Consider the following 21,633-nt stretch of genomic DNA (forward strand, 5'->3'; position numbering starts at 1 on the left):
ATGGCATTTTTTTTTCCATGTACAGAACAAATGAAACTTGTAAATTGAAGTCTTTATATAAAGCTAAACCAAACACTGTAGGTTTCAAATAGCATCAGCTCATAAGACCTGTAAAATATTGACTCCGAGATGAAAAGAAGTAGATCTCCTACACCAGTTGCTTGGTTTCTCTAGTTCCGCTCTTCAGAGCTTTAATTCTTTGAACAAACTGCATTCAACCTGCTGCTTGGACTTGGGTATTTTCTTAGTGACCCTTTGTTATGTAATGCTAAAAATCAGCCCTAGATTGTTTTTCTTGGCTATGCCATTCCCGTCATAAGACTGGTTTATGTCTTAAAAAAAAGGGGGGGGGGAGGGAATGGGGATGGAAAAGCTTGGCAGAGACTGCAGAAATCTGAAACATATTAGACAAAGTAAAGGTTCAGAAAAAAGCCAGTCACTTGCCGGCCTCATAACAGTAACTCCCTTTATAAGGCAGTTTATAGCTAAGCACGCAAGCCTGGAGGAGGAGATGCAAAGCCTGTTTCATAAGCTGTCACAAAACCGCACATGTAGCCAAATCTGGTCCTGGCATGGCTCTTCCACTAGAGTGGAATGCTTGCTCTTTGAATAAGAAGGCATGAGCTGCTGCGTTTACTAATTTCCGTAACCTTAAAAATTTCTTTTTAAGAGAGTGAGACAGTGAGACAATGCTGTGATTCTTTTTATTTTTATTTATTTTTTTTCTTCCTCTTGTTTGGCTATTTGTGGCCTCATCAGGCTTGCAGCACTCTGTGCTTGCTCTTTGAGCTTAACAAGTGTAACCCACTGCTCTCCTAAGTAATGATGTGCCATGCCCCATTGTCAGCCAGTGAGTTGTGATGTCAGAGATCTCTGGAACAGCATTAAGCATTCTTCCTCCAACCTAGAACCTCCAGCAGTGTCCCTGCTGTGAACAGAAAAGGTTTCTATGTGTCTTTTAGTATAGGGAGGAGCATAAGCCCAAGCAAGGGGAGGATGCTAAGTGGAGCAGCAGCCACTTTACTGTCCATAGACACCATCATGTCAATCTCTAAAAAAGATGCTTGAGCCTGTTCTGACTGTTTTCATTGGTTTATTCTGCAGCACAGAGCCAGGGTGTTTTACAGCAGATACTGCAGTAATTAGCAGCATTCTCACATCAAGACCACATGAGAACAATTGTCTTTTTGCAATCCCACGGCGTTTTGTTAGGAAGCTACATGTCCAACAAAAGCAAGAGTGATTTTAAAGGTGATTTTGTGGTGGTCAAACAGCCTCCATGCCTGCTGCACACATGGTGGGCTGGTGAGATGTTGCCTTGCACATTTGGCTGTGACCTTTGACAGGAAAGAACCTGAAGCAGTCAAAGTGCTCAGTAGAACTGGAATGTCTGGATGACATAGTTCTTGATAAACAAACCAAGTGTCTTCTCTGAAACCCTGCTGTCTTTCTACTGAGCTTAGAGACTTCAGTATAAAGAGGGATTCAGCTCCATACAGTGGGGAAGCTCAGAATGATGCAGCAAATCTCTCCCTTGCTTGCCCTAATGAAAGCCGTCTGTCCTCCTGATAAAAAGAACAGTAAGGAGGTCTATGGCTCAGCACAGCTGCATGAGAACAACTCTGGAGATCAAACTAACATGTCAGTGGTTTTTTGGCCACCTATAAACCCATCTGCACCTGCGGATGAAAAATAAGCAAGCTATTTAGTCTCAGTGTGTACTGAATTGCATGTGAAAAACATTGAGAGCCTTAAAAGGCAACAAACAGTCTTTGTATTTCTTTGATGGGTTCCTTGGAGTTTGCTGTGGCTGATTCTTGCTCTCACTAACACTCCTGAAATCCCTGCTGAATTTCATGGCTAAACCAGCTTGGGGGCTGGACTGGAGCACAAGGTCAGCCCACAGGCGCAAAACAGCACCAGGCTTTCTTGTGTTCAGGTTTGTTGTTGGACAAGGCAGTGTGCTTTTTCAGGTACCCACTGCCTTCCCCCACCGCTTTCTCAAATAAATTATGAATATTTTGAGATCATGTGTCAGAAGTCTGCACAGGGACTGATCTAACCCTTGCGTGTTCTGTGATGCTGCAGTGCATCCTGAGAATGGCCCAAACCTATTTTGGGAAACTGCAAAGGAAACAAGGAGATAAGTTATTTCTACATCAAGTACACAGACAGTCCTGGTTGACCATGGCGGTGCTCTGCACAGGCTGCCAGAAGCAAGGAGGCTTTCCTTGGTTTGTTTCTAATCTGTAAAATGACTCTAAGGGGTGAAACCTGATAGTCCCATAAGGAAAGAAGTGGGGTGAGATTAATTTAGCTTAATTTTAGACAGACTAAAAGGAGGTGTTGAGTCTTTCCTGCTCTCTTGATTGTCAATGGAAAGACACAAGAGCCCCCAAAGTGTAATTCAGTCCACCAGTTGTAGACAGCTATTTTAGGATAGGCTGAGTTGTTCTCGAGGTGCCCATCCTTGCTGTTTGACTAGAGAGGATGCCTAATTCATAAGAAATCCCTAGATTTTAGGTAGCTGAAAGTTAGGCAAGATGACTCCAAGCCTTGGCATCTCTTGTGACCTCACATGGGAGGGACAGAGGGAGGAACATCATATCACAGGGTGAAATTAATCATGCAGTATGAACCACCATAGGATTTGCATGTGCATTTCTGAGGCAGTATGGGGGCTGCTAAGGGAAATGCTGACACAGCTGAAAATGGAGCAGCACTAGCAGACACCACCATGTGACGCTTGCTAATACTTTGTTCCCTGTCATTATGCCTCCAAAAATACACATTTGTGGCGACAGGAGGACTCCGAGGGTGGCACTTAGGAGAGGCAAGCTTTATGGTTGGTTTTCTTCTGACTGGTCTAATAGCACTTCCAGGATACTTTGTGTATCCGAAAATAATACTTAAGGTATTGTTTTATTTGTTTTGAAAGAGGGCATCTGTAGAAGAATCCCCCTTGCCAATTTTTTTTTTATTCCCCTGAGAACCAAGGTCATGGTGAATTTTCTTTAGTCATCAGAGGATGAGGCAGGCGCTGTCTGCCCCCAGCACTGGCTCAATTAGCGTGACAGTTGCTAGCATTGATGAGGGTCACCAAGGGGTGAGCTGAAGTGCTTTTTGAGAGGCTGAGCATGCTTCCTTCAGTAACCCTGACAGTGCTGTCCCTGATGGAAAGGGAATAGGAAACTAGGTCCAGGCTCAGCGTCACTGTTTGCTTGATAGGCAGTCATGTTGAGCTTGATGGTGCAGAAGATGCGAGGAGTGATGACTGTAAGGGTCCTGTAGGAAGGGCCTAAGCACCTTCTCAGAGGAACAATAAGTCTCCCTTGTAGCCTTTTATGCAGGGAGGAGAACAGGCTCAAAGTGTGCCTGTGCACATGTAGACTTGATAGCACACTGAATTAGCCCAACACTACTTGAAGCTTGACACTCTGAGTGACAGATCCTTTGTACTGCACATGCAGAGCATACAGCTCTCTGCAACATAGATAATGCACTGCCTGGAGAAACTGGGCAGCCCCAGCTGTTATCTTAGCTCACCTTATCTGCTTAGATACTGTTATCATAGCTTCTTGCTGTGACATCCACTGGAATGAGGCCTGAAGCAAGGCAGGGCTGTTCTACAGATGAGGAACAAAAGTGTACTGAAGGCTAAGTAACTCATCCAAGGACAGACAGGATGCGTGTGCCAGAGCCTAGATTGCCAGCTCTCTTGAACATAATTGGAAAATCTGAGTGGATTGTCCCACACCAAGAAAACTGCAGGGATAAAGCAGAGTTTAGGCAAGGTTCAGTTCTTCCATCTTCAGTGTAAGAATATGCTCTTTGCTCACTCATGTACAAAATGCTGTATTCCAAACACAATCTGTGAGCTTTTGTTGATACAGTATGCTTAATTAAAAAAAAAAAAACTTTCCTTGCATATTTTCTGAGTGCAGAAGAAAGGCTGGGAAATGCAAACTCTTCAGCATGTCTTTTACTGTACACAGCAGTGCTGTTACTGAGTTGTGATATGGTTATAAGGTTATGCTGATTGAGGTAATATAACTAAGGAAGTAAAAAAAAAACCTGGCAGACATTCCATGGATGCCAAGAAGATAGTTTGACCTCTCAGCATAGCAGAATTAGTAGAATTTTTATATGTTTTTTTAAATGCAGTATCTGGACCTAGCATAAAACCTGTTAAATCAAAAGACATCCTTTCACTGACTTCATAGAGGTATGAATCAGGCCCCTAACATCAGAAAGAATAGCACAGATGAATTCTGTAGAAGAAGAACGTTTCTTAATTTTTAAATGGGAGGGGGGTAGTGAAAGATGAACAAATGGAGACACATATGTGGGGATCATAGGGGATGTCAAGAAATAGAATACAACATGGAAGAGAATGCCACTGCTCAGGTGATATGACAGCAAGAATTCGTATCTCTGGGATTGTTTGGGATTTTTTTTCCTCTTTTGCCTCACTTTAATATTTACAGTTAAATTGAATGTGAAAGTGTATGAATAAAGCTGTTAGAGAAAAGGAGAGGCTGGGAAATGCTACGAAACTGTGATTCTTTATGACTCTTCTTGTTTTCCTTTAACTTTTAAACATTGGCTATTTATACAGTTGGTGAGGAAGAAAGACCAAATACTTTGAAAAGATAACCAAATTTAAAAGATGAAATTGGGAGGAAAATAGTCCTCAATATTTCAAAATTAGGATATGTTTTATTTGGTCCAATGTATGAATGCAGTGGTTGTTTCATTGCTATGCAGTCTTCATTATGCTACTAACAGGCATGGATGATTTTCCCTAAATTGCAGTGGTCAGGTCAGATAGGGACACATCATAATTTCTGACAGTCCAACTGCTAGTGTATCTGTGGGTTCATATTTCAATCACTCAACTGTATGCTGGCATCCCCTTAAGAGAGATTATGAAAAAGGAAAAGCAGCATAGGGGGATTATGTATACATGATATTTTCTTTATGATGCTCAGTACCAGGCTGATTTTAAGAGATGGGGCAGAATTCTGTTTCTGTGTTCATTTAGTAAGAGAAACATTAAATCTTTGCTGAGGTCAGCAGGAGTTGCGTATGCTAGGTGTTTGAGAAGGAGGTGTCTGGCTTGATGACTTGGATCAAGTGCCAAAGATTTGAAACCTTTCCAGCAGCAACACTGGAAAATAGGATCATTGTTTAAAACAAGTCTTAGTTCAGAAGAAATTGTTTAAATCACGTGAAGGAGAAAGATTCCAAACTCAAAGTATTTCAATTTCTTCCTAATTATGAGCTATATAAAGAAAAAAAATTGTTCAGTGTGTTGGCAGAGCTTGCAACGTTGGTGGCTTTGCTCACTCAGGGCCACTGGAAATGATGTGGGTGGGGAAAAGTGGTCCCTGTGCTGAATTGCAATGGCTTGTTAACAGGTGGGTATTCTCCACCAGCAGTTTTGGTGGGGATACTGGCATCAAAGTCCAGCTTGTGTGATCAATCTTTCACCCTTGTAAAAACTAAAGCTTCAGTCCTTGCCATTGCAGTCTAGGAACATAGATTGTGAGGAATCTAAGTGAAAAATCATCATCCTGAGATGACTTAAAGCATTTTTATTTGTTTCTCTAGATGTACAGGGGCTTCCAGATAATGCCACATGTTCAGTACATCTACACAGAAGCCTCTGAGAGTCTTTGTGGAGTCAAGCTGGAGGTCAACAAGTACCAATATCTGATTACAGGTAAAGGACAGAGTACTTTTTCATAATCAGAACTTCTTCTGTTCCATACATACACCTGCTAAGGCCATGGATGACTGTGTAGACAGCTCTGTACGCGGTTTCCCAAGTGTTAAGATGGCCAACAGTATTTTGATGTGTAGCATTTTTTAATGCTGAGAGTCATTTCACTCTCTAGATTGGCCTCTTTCTTCTGCAATATCTCTTATACCCAGCCATGTTGTGACAAATATACTGTGTGACAATCCACAGCTGTCAACTCATACCTGAGCTGTCACGTCTGTCATAGGGAACTGGTTGCTACTCAGCTGCACCAGAAGTGGAGGATCCCTTTTGGAATGAGCTGGGAAAACGCAGGCTGCTGAGATGGGGGGATGCAAGGAGATAAGGATGCGCAAGTTGCCCAGTCTTGTTTCTGGTGAAGGTGTTGATTCACTTAGTTTCGCTCTGCTAATGAGAGGAGCATGGCGTCATTACTCACCTGTGCTTTGTTGCTGGTGGTTACAGCTGGCTAACTTACAGAAGTGCTGTAATCTTGCTGGCCAGAGATTCCAGAACCAGTTAATAAAAAGAAGTGACTGAAGCCAAACATATTGAGAGCATTAGTGATCTCAGGAAACGAGAAAAGTGCTTGAGCTGAGAAGTGCTAACTTGTCACTGTGTCTCTGTTTTCAAGGCCGTGTGTATGAAGGGAAGGTTTACACTGGCCTCTGCAACTGGTATGAGAAATGGGACCAGCTGACTCTGTCCCAGCGTAAAGCACTGAATCATCGTTATCATCTGGGCTGTGGATGCAAGGTATGTCTCTCTAATTAGGTGGCCTTAAGACATTCAAACCTTAGAATTCTCTTTCTTCTGACTGGTAATACTGATGATGCTGGTTAACCAGCCAGGAAGAGGAGTAGAGGACAACACTTTATACAGGGTAAAAGAAAACCCCAGCTTTAGTGTTGAGAGTAGAGAAGAGACAATCAAATAAAAATGCAGTCTATGCCTTTTAATGCCCTGTTGGAGTTAGTTGGAGTTTGGGAAGGCTTTCAAAATCCACACAGAATGATTTGCAGGTGAATGAAATCAGGTATCAGAGGCTTGGCAAGATATGTCCAGGTTTTTTCCTATGTAAACATCTTGGGTGCTTAAAACCTCACAGCCTAGCACTAGCACTAAGATTTTTACTCATGGCCCAAGGCCTGGAAAAACATAGACACAAGCCCAACTTTTCCACACCTGAAAAACCCTTTTGACTTTGGAATTACCTGTGTATGTGAAGCTAAGCACATGCTTACATGCTTACTGAACTGAGGCTGAATTTTGCATTAGTCAGCAAGGTTTGAAGGAATAGAATTTTGAATCCCTTGTTTGTGGTAAAAAGATCTTTTATATAATATTGTTAATATATGTAGCCTTACCCGATTGCTTTCCACAATTGCAGATTAGACCCTGCTACTATGTGCCCTGCTTCGCCACCTCCAAGAATGAGTGTATTTGGACAGACATGATCTCCAACTTCGGCCACTCAGGATACCAAGCGAAGCACTATGCCTGCATCCAAAGGGCGGAAGGTTATTGCATCTGGTATAGAGGATGGTCGCATCCAGACAAAACAATAATCAATGCCACAGACCCCTGAGCACGCTGTCCCTTCCTTATCTCCCCTCTCCCTTACTTGTGGCTGATCTTCCTTTGGACACTAACTCTTACCAGATCATGATGATGACAATGAAATTAGTGCCTGTTTTCGTGCAAATTTTAGCACTTCGAACACTTAAAAAAGAAAAGGAAAAAAAAAAAAAGAAAAAAAGTCTGTGCTACCTTACTGAATTTGTAATCACCTTTTCCATTTTTTGATACCACTCATTTTGATCAGATGACATTTGAGAGCTTACTTTTGCACACCAGAGGGATAAATGGGAGAAAAAAAAAAAAAAAAAAAAAAGAAAAAAAAGATGGAGCTCTTGCTCTCTTACACGTATCATTAGCTGTAGCAATATAACCTCTATTTTTTTAGGAAAACAAAAATCTAAAAAGTATGCCGATTAGGCACTGTATTCTATGCGCTGGCTTCCTGTCACCCCTCCTCATGCACTAAGTGCTGAAAATACGTAGACAAATCAATTTGAAGGAAAACAGGTTTCATTAAACAGATTAGCTAATGAAACAAACGGAAAAGAAACTCAGCCTAAACTCTGGAAAAAATGATTGTCCAAAAGACATGCTCCTCTCTGGGAGAGATTGGCAATGTGATTGACTGTAGCAGTGGGAGAATTCACCTGATGTGTCTGACCACATCATCTGGTGAAAGCATTGTTGACTGATTGCCCTAGTTAATTCAGTCAGTGTAAATGCAACAGCACATTTAAAGTTCTGGCTTTCCCCAGAACAAAAGAGAGTATTTTGTGTTTTTGTTGTTGTTTAAAAAACAAAGGCCCCATCCCCTATGTTCAGGGAGGTAAATCCACCTACAGCAGAGCTGATGAAGTGCTGTGCCATCCTGTTTTGAGCAGCATTGGCCCCTGAAATTTTTGCAGCTTAGCTTCAACAACAGAGAACCAGCTTGTGAACACCTTAAACTAAACAGATGCAAAAATTCCAACCGTAAACCAATCACATGGAAGAGGGAAAGGGGAGACTTGCTAGAGCTCTTACTGTAAAAAAAAAAAAAAAAAAAATCTATTGCCAAAATAGTGTTTTGCTGAACTAAGATGTATATACATGTAATGACATAAGCTATTTTTGACAGGACATGGAATCTTTTTGTGTGTTGTAAACAAAAAAAAAAAAAAGAAAAAGAAAAAAAAAAAAAAAGAATGGTTTGATTGTGTTAAAAGACAGAAATATTGACATTCCAAGTCAGTGAGGAGTTTTTAAGGTATTGAAGCTCCCATGTATCTGCAGTAGTTGCTACAGTCATTGTTTCCTCTGTACCTCATTGCGCCACAATTCCTCCCCTGCAGCTACACTAGCTGCGTTTGTTTATATAGTGGAAGGAAGTGTGCGTGTGGGGGCTAGGCGAAGAAAAGTGGTCTCCTAATAAGTGCTGGCTGGGATCGTAAAATTTCAGCTGCCCAGAGGATTCCTTCTGTGTCAAGTGCTGTGTTTCCCTCTAGGCACAGCTCTGTGCTTGTGCTCACACCGTGTCTGTGTCCTGCAGTGATGTGGGAGGAGGAGCCTTACTGTCTTGTGCTTTGCTGTTGACTGGAGAAGTTTTTTTTCGTTCTATTTTGTTTTTTTATTAAGAAAACTATAATATAATTTTTCTTATCAAATAAAAGTATTTTAAGTTTTAATGATGGTGAAGAAGGGGTGCTGACAAAATGGGTGACTGAGTTTTGGACGGGGAGGGCTTGGGCAGGGAGAAGATTATACTTAACTTTGGTTTTGTATTATTATAATTATTTATCTTAAGTTTCCATATATCTTCAGTTCATTCCACTTAGAAAGCAGAGCTGCCACCAGCAGGAAGAAGCATTGCAGTGATTCCAGCCTGGGGCAATACAGCGTTTTATAGTCAGTGACCTCAATTACTGAAGGGTTGTTTGGGGCCTCTGCCAAATGTAAAGGAAGGGGTGTCTGAGATGGGCCCTGATGTGTTTTTATGTTCCTTGTGAGCTATTGGAGCTCTGCCAGACCTACATCCCCTGAAATGCCACATTTACTAGATCAATTGTTGCAGCAGAAAGCTTGGAGCTTCATTTTTAACATGAGCTTTAAAGGGCATTTTCAAAGAGTTGATGTAAAAGGTGTCTAGGTCTGCTGTGTATCTTTTTTTCAGCTGCTCCGAGTGGCAACGCAGCACAAAAAAAATAATCCAACACAACATTGAAAGTATGTTGGATTCTCCTGTGATTCAGACTTGGAATGTGTTTGAAAAGTCCTCTTCCCTGTGACAGCTCCTCAATTACAGGTTGGAGATGAGAGGGAGAGTAGGGTGCTTCACAGCACCCATCACAGGATCGGGTGGTGGGTCGCCCCTTTTGGCAGAGTACGGGGTTGGGCTTTGGGCGCAGCGGAGCGATCTCTGTTGGAGCCGTGCAACCAGACAGAATCTCTGCGGGTGCACGTGCAACCGCTGACAGAATCTCTGCGGGTCACGGAGGGAGGGAGGAGCAGGCCTCGCCACCCCCCGTCTGCATCACGTGGAGTCAGCATGGCTGGACATGGCCCTCCTCATGCTCAAGGTGACATCGCAAAGCTGAAGTCTCTTTAACCTAAAGCCACTTTTCATGGCTTTGGAAGGCTAAATGAAAACGCCTCTTGATGCAGTGAAGTGTTGATTTGAATTTTCATGAAACTGTAGCTCTGTATATTTTACCTGTCACTGATTCATTTAGCTAGCTGAGACATCACAGTATTGCACTCAAACTATCGTGAAAATATTTGCATTCTAATGCTATGAGGACTTGTGTCCCTAAGTAGGATATAACGTAGCTATGTGCTTTGTAAACAACAAAACAGCCGCCGTGTTACCACAAAATGAAGCGTATTCCCATTTTATATTGCAGACGGTAAAATATTTCTGAGATGCAGACAGCCAGACTGGCAGGGGTGGGGGTTTGGTAGCAAATCTTACCTCTTGCTGTGTAAAGAAACAGTTGTTATGGCTTTTAAAAATGTGGAGCCAAAAGGAGGGGGAAGAATCCAGTAAAAATACATTTCTTTTGGGAGGCTTCTTAATTTTGTTTCTGTGCGGGCTATCAGGGACGTGTCTTTCTTGGGCTAAGCTCTAACTTGTTCTTGCATTAAGAACCTGACTGATGGCTCCCTTAAGTGGGAGGGAGCCATTAAATGGATTGAATGGGCTCTAAATCGGATTCAAACATTTCTTCCTTTCTGTCTCCTCTCTTCTGTCCTGCAAATTCACTTCTGCCTGCCAATGGACAAAACTCTCAGGCTGTGCAATGTGTGAGAACACCAGGCATAGAGATGTGAGGAGGCAGGCGTGAAGTTCTCCCCAAAATGTTAGGCTGTGGAGCATACAATGGCTTACTGCAGCACAAATATCTTCCTGTCACCTCTGACATGCCCCTTGCTTCACCCCATAACCTAAGGTTAAAGGGGAACTGTCAATGACATGGCTCCTGTGAGCATGACCTTTGGGCATGTACAGGATGAGGGCTTTCCCCATCATTTATTAAATATACCAACATTATTGAAAGTATTTTTTAAAATGCATAGCTCCTTTCCAGACTGTTGCTGTCTGCCTTTTTTTAATTGATAGACAATTTTCCTTATTTGCTTGACAGTGTTTTCCCCTTTAGGATTACAAAAAACATGAAAAATGTATTGAAGGTTTGGGAAAGATTGGATTTAATTTGCCTTTTCCAAAGTGGAGGGTGTTGAGAGCAGGAGATCTGTGCATGGAGTACCTTGAATGAAGTCCTCTGGTGGGAGGCTTCTGCCTCCCCTGTATGGGATAAACCTGCCATTTTGGGTCTAAATTTCCCATGTTTTGAAGACTTACGTGGTCCTTTAGCTTAGGACTATTTTAAAACCTAAATATATCACCATATCCCATTCATGCTTGGCTGGAGTGAAATGCTACATCAGGGTGACGGGAAACATGCCGGTTTGTTTTTTGCAGTAAGGACTGTTTAAAGTAAAGGCCTCCATGGGAACAAGTTTCCATTCTTTCAGATGTCTCTGAAAGTATATATCACTTACGTCTTTTGTAGCTTAAAGGGCAGAACAAAATTTAGGGAACAACAAAATTTAGGGAACTGCAAAAATTGTGTCTTTTTTTTTAGAATAAGTATCTTTTGGGGCTACCAGCCTTGAGAAAAATCTTAAAAATCCACTAAACATTTTTTGCTGCTTGACTGGCTTCTCCTCTCTGACACTGTCCTTCCTTCATAGAGCCGCTCCGCTGTTCCTGATAGTCATGGAAACTTGGGGAAGGAACCAAACCCATGTGAAAAATCTTGTCCAGAAGGAATGTATTTGTTGCTAAATTTTCTAGCACTGTTTACAGTTTTCCTCCATGTTATTTATAAATTTTATATTCAGTGAATGTATATTGTCTTTTAAGGTAATGTTGCATAATGTTCACTTTTTATAGTGTCCTTTTATTCTAAACAGTAAAGTGGTTTTATTTCTATCACAGACATTCTGTCTCTGTTTCACTTATATTAGTTTCAGTCCACTTCAAATGTACACAAATGGATTTGCAAGTGGATTTATTCATTTCCTTCCCTTTCGTGATACCTTTTTATTGGGCCCAAAGCAGATATTCCACCCCTGGCAGTTCTTGCTCTTTGGCAAAGATCCGTCCAGCAGTCCCTCCCTCTTTTTAAAAAGTTGATCTCTCAAAGAATTGTTACGGGGGTCGTAAGCCCAGGAGAAGCAACAAATCCCCTTTGAAATTAATGTATCCCGCGTGTGTGCCGGCCATAGGGGGTCAGTACAGAGCAAGGCAGTCCTTATGCCTGCCAGGTAGCACCAGTAGGGCATTAGAAGAACAGTTGCCAGATTGCTCTGATTTCCAGTTAACTGGGGAGAGGGTTGAAAGGTACATGCTCCTAGCAAAGGAAAGAGAGAGAGATCTTCTGGATCTTTTCAGCTGTGAAATGTCAGAGCCTTGTGTCCTTTCCTCAGGTTTGGTGGTTAAAATGCTCTGCTGTCATGAGATCAGAACAAGCATTTTCTGCTTGGTTAAAATGCTCACAAAAATGGGCCTACTCTTAGAAATCTCCTTTATCTCACTTATGCTTTAGGAAAATCTCTGTTCTCTGCACAGATGAAAGAATGAAGCAGATTTTTGAATCTGTTCTATGTTTAATCCAAAAGTTTAGAAAGTCAGCTTTGGAAAATTTTGGACATGGAAAGATAAGGATCTCTTATGTGAGAACTTAAAATTGCTTAAAGTATTACTACATTGCAGAGAGGTACAACTGTAGCACCAGCTATAAACACTTCCAGGGGGTCAGCCATCAAAGGACCACAGCATATTTTATGAGTGCTAACTGGTATAGCTTGAAAATGCCTTCAGGAAAAGGAAGAAAAAGGGTGGGAAAGGAAGATCATTACATTCCTGTCTGACACACAGAGAGGCTGATGCACAGCAGGCAAGCAACGTTCACAGGTACTCGAAGTGATGAGTGTGAGAGAGCTTGCTTGGCTTGAGCCTCTCGCAGCCCAGGATACTGCAAAGATGCATCTAGAAAAGATCTTGAGAAGTTACATAGATTCACTCGGTGAGGCAGACCCCCACCCCCACCTGGAAAGGACTGGCCTGAATTTGCCCAAGTGGATTGTGTAAATGTTTGGAAAGTGACTGGTTTAAACCAGATTACTCGAGCTTGCATACCAACAACAGTGTTTGTGTTCAGATGAGATTATCTACAGTTTAAAGAGGTTCCTGTATGCACATGGAAGTAAACAATAGCATCTCTAAGTAGATGATCGGTTGCAAAGATGAAAAATATGTGGAATTAAGATCAGTGCCTTGCTAAACCAAGCTACTGTGCTGGTAACAAAGGCATTTACATGCTGAGGAATCAAAATTCAGATTGAGAGACAAAAAAATAATGCTAAAAGTGCTAGCTAACATATTTGCAATGAAAACCTTAATCAAGTCTTCCAAAAATAGCATTCCTGAAGTGATGGTCAAAGTCACAACTGTCCTGAAGCATTACATACATCACAAAACCCTTTTTATAAATCAGTGGGAATTAAATGCAACAGAGCTTATCAACTAATACATCTTACAAGTCTGAAACAAACTGTCACATAATGTTGAAGGACCATCCATTTATTTATGTCTTAAATGATAATACAACTCTTGCCACTGTGTTACGTGGGTGCTTCATGGCACTCATGCCTCTACTTACCTTCGTGGCATGCCTGTGAAGTGCAGAAGTGCTGTTATCCATGCAGCACAGGTGGAGAACAGAGCATTGGAACAGAGAGGTGAAGGACTGGCAGTTCAAGGTGTGCAGGTACCTAGTGAGTACCAGTGGGATTTTTTCAAAAGAACTCAAGTGAGGCTTCCTTTTGAATTTTGAAGGTCCCACTAGGCACCTATGTCCACCATCAGGTACCTACACCCTCTTATGCATTGTAGTTGACCCACAGTGTTGCAACAAGTGTGTGAGAGAGGAGGGGTTTGAACATTTTTGAGTCCTAGTTTGACATCTCAACAACCCTAATCTTCAGGCTGACAATGCTGCTCTAGCTCACAATCACGTGTGGGAAATCAGCTCGAACAGCCAATGGCTCACATGGGGAGGTCATGGTTCACACAGGGTCTCATCAAAGCCCCAGCTAGGTAAGAAGAGCCACTAATTCATGGATGTAAGCTGGGAGCAAAAATTCAGAAAGGAATAGCTACCCTTTGAACCCAGGGAAGACAAGAAACATGAAGAGTTTTAAACAAACCTGCTCGCTTTGCTGTGTTCTCCAGGACTAAAGACACCTACATAGATCTCCTTAGCAGGTTGGTCCAGTGCCCAGCAGATACACGGGGCACCAAGTGCTTAGCTGTTGACAGGAAGCCTAGACCCCAGCGCAACTGTGCAAAGGAAGCATTACGAGCTGAAACAAGGTCATACTAAAGAACTCCAATTGACGTTGAGTACCTAGCAGGCTGATAAAGGTTTCATGGATGGCAACCATGTGACAGACCAACCAAACCGACAATGAGAAACAAACATGTCTTATGGGCCGTGTCCCAAATTGTCAACGTATTTTAAACAATTCCAGGAAAGGAAAAAAAATCCTCTTTATCTGAATGAAGTGGTTCCTTGCTCTAAGGGATGAGCTTTTGTTGACTAGATTTTACAATGCATTTTTGCTTTGGTTTTGAGCCTGTTCTCATTGCTCAGTTTTTCAGGGTCCATATGTGACCTGAGGGAGGGCTGGGCAAGAAAGAAAAGTAGTTCCTGAGCAGTGTTTTTTGCGTATTGCTTTTTGGCTGGTAATTCTCTGTAAGTAAAATTGAGACTCTTCCCAGCATTCCCACTGCCGTCTTTTGTGCCAAACTCACATTCGTTGCTTCTCTCCCATCCACGCTGGCATCAGAAGAAAGCAAAGGTACTTACCATCTGCTTATGGCTTGGGAAGAATGTCTGCTCCACGAGGGGGAACTTCTCCGGACCCAGCGAGTTGAAGATTTTAATGAGCTGAGAGAACTTGGGGTGAGGGAGAAGGAACAAAAACAGATAGAGTGGATGTCAGTGGCTTATTGTGTAACCGGTAAGTGCTTGCAAAATGTTCTGATCCTGGTGAAGGAGGTGAGAGAAACATGTTATTATGCCTTTCCCACCTTGCTTTCTTGACCTGAGAGCAGTAAGAAGTTATGAAGTTGCTGTATTTACCCAGGGCCAAGCTGGCTTGTGTACACAAACCTTGGACTAAGAGAGCTGAGAAGAGGTTCAAGAGCCTGAAGGGGATCAGTTTGGGTTTAGTTACAGATCTGCTATGAACAACCTTTGCTTTTCAAATGCGGCTGGGGGGGCCCTTCTTGGTAGAGGAAAGGGCTCAGAGGAGCGACCAGGTGGGAAATAAAAGTGTGTGAATCTTAAGTGTGTGAATCAAAGTGTGTGAATCTTAAGCTGCTACAATCTGGGCAGCATCCTGTTGTATAAGCAAGAGGCATCCCAGGGCACTTGAGATGCCTTAACAGTATCAGAGAAATCTGCACAGATCACTAGATACGATGCAGGACAGGGAGATCTGCATCTTTCTGCAGATACAGATATTCCATAGCACCTGTTCAGCTGACTGAATCCTACTCTTTGTGTTCAATAAATTGGTTTAGCTCACATGGTCATCTCAGCTTTGTTACAGCTCTAGTTGGGATCACTGTTCTCTGTCAGGCTGCTCCTTTCAAGGACTGTTGCAATTCACAGTGGGGTTTGTTACGTCTAGCTTTTGCCATAGCCTCAAAGACATCCTTGTGGCTACCCAAAAATTGACTGGATGAGGCCCTGAGCAACCTTCTGCTCAGAAGGTTGTACCATATGACCTGCAGAGGCCTTCTCCAACCTGTAGGACTCTGTGGTTTTACTTGAATCTGAACCAACTACCTTGAGTTGCTTTGAGAACCAACAACCAGGTGTTCAGAGGGGCACACCTGACAAATGTAGGCATCAACTCCTGAATGAGGTGAGTTGCACCCTGCATGTGCCTATTTCTTGACACTGATCAGTGTCAAGATCAGTGTCAAGATCAGTGGCGCCACTCCTGAGCAGAGATAACAGATATCAAAACTCTCCCTTGGGTCTCTGTCCCACAGCCAAATCAAAGCAAGGAACATTTACCTATCATACAAAAGGGAAGGAGAACTGCTAAGGACAGAGGTGACTAAAAGGAATTGCCCGTCCTACCTGGTTTGAGTGTTAAACCAAGGAAGCATAAGCCCACCAGCAGTCATTAACTGACATTTATCATGAACCAAGGGTCTCCCAACAGCCCACATGCATGGCAGGAGAAAGGGGAGATTGTCTGCTACCTCTGTCCCATCTACCAGTGAGGTCTGAGGAAGGCACCAGTCTGTGAGGATGGTATCTAGAGAGAGTAGTAGGTAACAACTACAGGGTAACAACTACATACAAGGGTGAACATTTGCCACCATCCCAACCTGTACAACCCCCTGATCAGGGACAATGCCGAACTGGCAGTGCTGTTGGTGAAGTGGTTAGACTGTCAGCTTTGCAGAAGGGGGAGTAAAGCTGAATAAGGTAGCTTGGGTATTTTCATGGATGCTAAGAGAATAAAATCATTTGGGATTACTCCACAGGTAAGAATTTTGGTTCCTGCTGAGCTGCGACTAAATTCCCCATTGATGTCCTATTTGTAAAATAATGTAGAAATTGAATGCAGTTTCCAAGGTCCCTGGTATTTGGTAAAATCAAGTTAATTTCATAAAGGCCTCCAGTGTGGGTCAAGTCTCACTGTAAGTTCTTTACACAAGTTCCTTCAAGTTCCCCAGCAAAGCTAGCGATGCATTCATCTTGAAGGAGATCTTTGTGTCACTTGAAGGAGGTAACACACAGATTAAGGGAAGGAGACAGCCATCTAGGGAACTAGGGAGGGGAAAGAAAGCCCATTTTCTTCCCAGTAGCATCAGTTGCCTAATCTTATGTGTTCTGAGCACTTCTGAGCAACATCTGAAGACAGTAAATGCACCAAATCACAACCCAAATATTTCATTCCAGATAAAGAGAAAGCTACTGAGAATGTTTTTGCTGAGTACCTATGCTAGGGGTCCTGTCCTGCTTACTGAGCTGGTCTAAGCAAAACCATTTCTGTGTAAGAAATTGAAACTTCACTTGGTGATGGAGAAGAAATATCCCCTTGGGAGTTAAAGGGTAGTATGGGTGTAAAAAAGGCAGCCAGTGTGCAAAAAAATTAGCCTGTAATGTGTGTGCCAGATGCAGGCCACATGCTGAAAGGGCATCTGCCAGCAGATTTGCAGACAAATGCAAAGAATCCTTTTGCTAAGGTCAAAATGCGGCATTTAAGGAAACCTAGAAAATATTAAGAAGTGGCATATCCCATCACTAACACCACCACCCCCTACATGTATCAGCAGATAAGAGAAAAAAACCCTGTGTAGAATAATTATTGTTGGCAAGAAGGGTATTGATGTTGGTGAAGAAGGACAGCTTGCTTCTCTTAACTACTTGCACTAGTCCTGCACATCCTAGAGAAGGAAAATAAAGCCCTGTTTTGACCAGCAAAGTGAGCAAACAGGGCTTAAAAATTAAATAGAATGAGGGAGAGAGACAGGGAGAGAAGGAAAAACACCTTGTCTGAGAGCAGCATGTGCCCTTTGCTGTGCTGCATGCAGCCCTGGTGAACCATAGATGCCGTGACACTGAGGTGACATACGTTTATCCTAGGAAATCAGCTCGAACAAAAGAACTGGAAGAACTGTTCAGCTGACAGTGTCCTGACTTGTTCCTTGGGCTTCCTTTTGAAGCACATAGCTCTCTGCTGTTGCTGAAATAAGTATTTCAGATGGGCAGCTGAGAAACCCAGTCATCTGGGAGCCTTCTCCATGGGCCAAGCCTGCAAAAAGGTCTGACTTTGGTATTGACCCTCATGGAATAATTCCCTCCTTTTTTTTTTGGCAGTTGTTAGGGTCAGGATATTGGCACAGAGACACCCATGTTGCACACTGCAGCAATCCTCAGATATCTGGTAGCAGAGCTCAAGCAGCACCTCCCAGCGTATTAATATTTTAGAAGAGCAGGAATGTTACTGCCAGCAGCTCAGCTAGATGTAGCTGCCCATTTCATAGTTTGGTATCAGTTCTTACTTTCTATGGCTCTTTTGGTTTCGATGAGCTTGCATTCAGACCACAGAGCATGACACGGGGCAAGGCAATGTGGCACAGGCTGGGTTTTAAGTACCTGGAACAGGTATGCAAGCGAAATGCCTTGTCTGTCTGGTTGGACATTAGAGTTACTTGCAGGGAGTCTTTATACAGAGATAAAAAGATCCATTCAGAGGATCTCAAGGCCTTTTGCATGTTTTGAAGGTTTCCAGGTCATCTTAAAAGGAGCCTATAAGAAAGATGGGGACAGATTACTTAGGAGGGCCTGTTGCAATAGGACAAGGGGTAATGGTTTTAAAGAAACGGGAGATTCAGGCCAGACATGAGAAAGAAATTTTTTACAATGATGGTGGGGAAACACTGGCCCAGGTTGCCCAGAGAGCTGGTAGATGCCCCATCCCTGGAGACATTCAAGGCCAGGCTGATCTAGTTGAAAATTTCCCTGCTCATGGCAGCGGTTTGGACTAGATGACCTTTGAAGGTGCCTTCCAACCCAAACTATTCTATGATTCTATGATCTGAGAATCCACATACCTTGACAGCCAATACCAGTTTGGCTGTGAGTCTGTTGGGCTCTGTAGGCAACTACCTTCAACACTTCATATTTCCTGCAGTTTTACAGATGCAGAAGTTGGCTTACAATTACTGACATTACTGCATGTAATATGAGTACAACTCTGAGCATTGTTCCCACTGTATTTTGTATTGTAACTTTTATAATGCAAAAATTATCATTACTGGTTGAAACATTGTGTTTAGGGTGCTTGTAGCGTTATTTCTCAATAATTCTGAGATCATCTACAAACTTAGGTTTCTTAGATGTTTCTCTCTGTGTGAGATCCCCCTGAATATGTCTGCTTCTGTTTCAGAAACGCCTATTTTGAACTGTCCCTCTGTTTAGAGCAAATTTTAGCCTTTGAAGAAATTTGTGTATTGCAATACTGGAGACCTGGCAAATGTCATTAAAAAAACGGGGCTGCATGTTTCAGAAAACTCAAGCCCAAAATCATCTGATTGTAATTAAAGTTTCTGAGAAAAAACATTGTTGCAAATTGCCAAGGAAAAACAGACTCGCTTCCATCCCCCTCCAGAAAATCATAAACATTTCTATGAAATGGAAACATTTTTGGAAAAAATAGAAAGGGAGAGTGAAAAGCACATTTCCCATGGGTATTTAATTTCATTTCTTCATGTATCTCAACTGGTTTCAGTTTCCAGTAATCTTGTTAAGCAGATCCCTTATTTCAAGATGCCTGTTTTGCAATCAGAGTGGAACATGCACTGAAGTGGTCTGTCCCTATTTCTCATTTCCCAACTACCACGAAATAAAATAACCCTGATTCTGCTGCCAGTGAAGCCTTCTGCCCTCAGATGCCCCACTGCAATCTCTACCTGAGCTTCAACCTGATAAAACTTTAGTGGTGCCAAATTCCAGCTCAGATCCCACCCGAGCTCTTTAGGTTACTGGGTGCGTTACAGTCATTGGTTTGGGGGATGATGTGTGTGCGAGGGCAGCAGAGAAAGGAGGAATTCTGCAAACCTGTTTTAAGTGTTTACAAGTGGTTTCCCTGACTCTTCTGGGAAGGTTGCCTGAGCCAACTGTATTCCCTGTGAGGAAAGAATGGCACGAGCAAACCCAGAATAGATAGAGACGAGTTACTGGCAGAGCCAATTTCTCCCACACTGTCTTGCCAGCTCTACTTTTCTTTTTCTTTTTTTTTCCCCTTATGTGCTTGGTTTGTTTGTTTTCTTTTCTTTTAGATTCCTAAAAATAGGCCTGTCACATCTTGAGGCCCCTGCACACCATCACAAATGTAATTACAAGGCATGAGTTGGAAAACGTCAACTAAACCCTGACTGCCTCAACCCCAAAATCAGATGGAATAGACCACATGACTGTCTTCCTCAGCAGAAGCCAGTGCGAATGCGGAGGTTTTTCGTCTGGTCACCGGGGTCAACACACTCGTGTGTTAGACCAACTGTAGGAAACAATGCAAAGGTGTTGTATTGAGCCCGATACTTGGTCCGCCTCTTTCTCTCCTTTTCCTTTCTGGCAACTCTCATCATTCCAATGGGGACTGAGGCCAGATGTGCATCATCCACCACTATACAGTGATGGAAAAGTGAGATTTTTCTCGCTACTCTCATTACTGCACTAGAGCATTTTTGGAAAAGACAGGGATGGCCCATCCCTGGAGACATTCAAGGCCAGGCTCTGAGCAACCTGATCTAGCTGAAGATGTCCCTGCTCGTTGCAGGGCATTGGACTAGATGACCTTTGAAAGTCCCTTCCAATCCAAACTATTCTATGATTCTGTGATCCTATGATGCTATGATTCTATGATCTGCTCTGCCTGACAAGAATTCTAGATGTTAGTGTACTGTTGGCTCTTTGTGACACATCAGACTCTGGGACAGGTGAAATGTCCTACTAAGGGTGAGGAGATAACAGCTTGATGTTACTAGAGGCTGATAAAGAAGCAGTACTTGTAGGTTTGGGTTTTTTTTGGGGTTTTATGTTTGTCTGTTTGTCTTTCTCTAAGAACTCCCAGCTAGACTCCTAGGTTGTTTAGATGGTGGTTTTAACCTAAAAAAATGAGTTCCTATGAAACAGACTGGAGGCTGAGTTTGGTGCTTTATCAGTACCAGATACGTACTTTGCAGTATTCTCATGCAGTAGAGCTGGATTGTCACTTACCACCCAGGGCTTGCTGCAGAAGTTGTAGATGGAGTAGAGGGAGTTGACTGTGTGGATGCCACCGTACTGGAGGCCGATGATGAGGCTGCGGAAGTCCTCTCCCAGCGCCATGCTGTAGGCGTGCTGCCGGATCAGGACAAAGTCAGGCTTGAAGGACCTGGAACAGATGAGGGGAGTGACCTTTTGCTTTCAAACACTCAGCAACACTTCTAGCCTCTCCCTGCATCTTCTCCATCTTTCTTTCTTTCTTTTAATTAACACATGTTACTCTTCTTTTTGCCTCTCGTCATGGGTTGCTTGCGTTAGAAGCTAATAAACCAAATAAAAAACCACTAGTCATTAAAAAAAGGAAAAATCCAACAGAGCTGCAAGTGTGAGAGTGTAGATACAGGCCAAACAGAATTGCTGCAGTTTCCATGTCACTCAGGCATGCACAGGAACAGGCCACAGGCAGAAACAAGGGTCATGAATTCACTGGGGGGGGTGGAATTATCTTTTCTTTCTAAAAGCTTGGCCATATTTGGCAAGCTCATCGCCATGTGTGATGCAGATGAGGCAGCAAGTTTGTTTCTTGACGATTGAACTCGATATTGAAGCAATGCCCAGTGGGTGGGAAGATCATGAGGGATTTCAAAAAGCTATTGTACACATCCATGCATTGACATACATTCCCCCTTTAATCAGTTTACTACATATGCGGCACATCCCCAGCTCTTAAAGCTATGAGTCAACAAGTAAAGGGCAGGCATGGTAATGTAATTAATCAAATGAGACGAGCCCCTCATCCAGTGCTGTGACTCATGGTGTGGACTTCCAGAATATTATTTAGCGAGGCTGGAGCCGGGACTCCTATGGTTCAACAGCAGCAGCTCTCAGCAAATGCACAGAAAAGTGAGGCCCTTTCTAGGTAAGCCAAGACACGATGGATTATCTTGC

At 42.8% G+C, this 21,633-nt stretch overlaps 2 protein-coding genes across 2 annotated transcripts in view; one reads left to right on the forward strand and one right to left on the reverse strand.

The window, feature by feature from the left end:
* TIMP3 (TIMP metallopeptidase inhibitor 3) overlaps positions 1–11,823 on the forward strand; it is a 39,143-nt gene extending 27,320 nt beyond the window's left edge. Inside the window, exons 3-5 of the mRNA XM_005507595.3 lie at positions 5,614–5,725; positions 6,399–6,520; positions 7,155–11,823. Coding sequence (XP_005507652.1) covers positions 5,614–5,725; positions 6,399–6,520; positions 7,155–7,352 — 432 coding nt within the window. The 3' untranslated portion in view covers positions 7,353–11,823. The remainder of the gene's footprint in view (positions 1–5,613; positions 5,726–6,398; positions 6,521–7,154) is intronic.
* The window catches only part of SYN3 (synapsin III), a 199,991-nt gene that overhangs the window by 119,831 nt on the left and 58,527 nt on the right, over positions 1–21,633 (reverse strand). Inside the window, exons 5-6 of the mRNA XM_065039448.1 lie at positions 20,698–20,854; positions 14,758–14,847 (exon numbers count right to left, since the gene is read on the reverse strand). Coding sequence (XP_064895520.1) covers positions 14,758–14,847; positions 20,698–20,854 — 247 coding nt within the window. The remainder of the gene's footprint in view (positions 1–14,757; positions 14,848–20,697; positions 20,855–21,633) is intronic.

Source organism: Columba livia, chromosome 1 (genome assembly GCF_036013475.1).
Source record: "Columba livia isolate bColLiv1 breed racing homer chromosome 1, bColLiv1.pat.W.v2, whole genome shotgun sequence".
In the NCBI taxonomy this organism is placed as follows: domain Eukaryota; kingdom Metazoa; phylum Chordata; class Aves; order Columbiformes; family Columbidae; genus Columba; species Columba livia.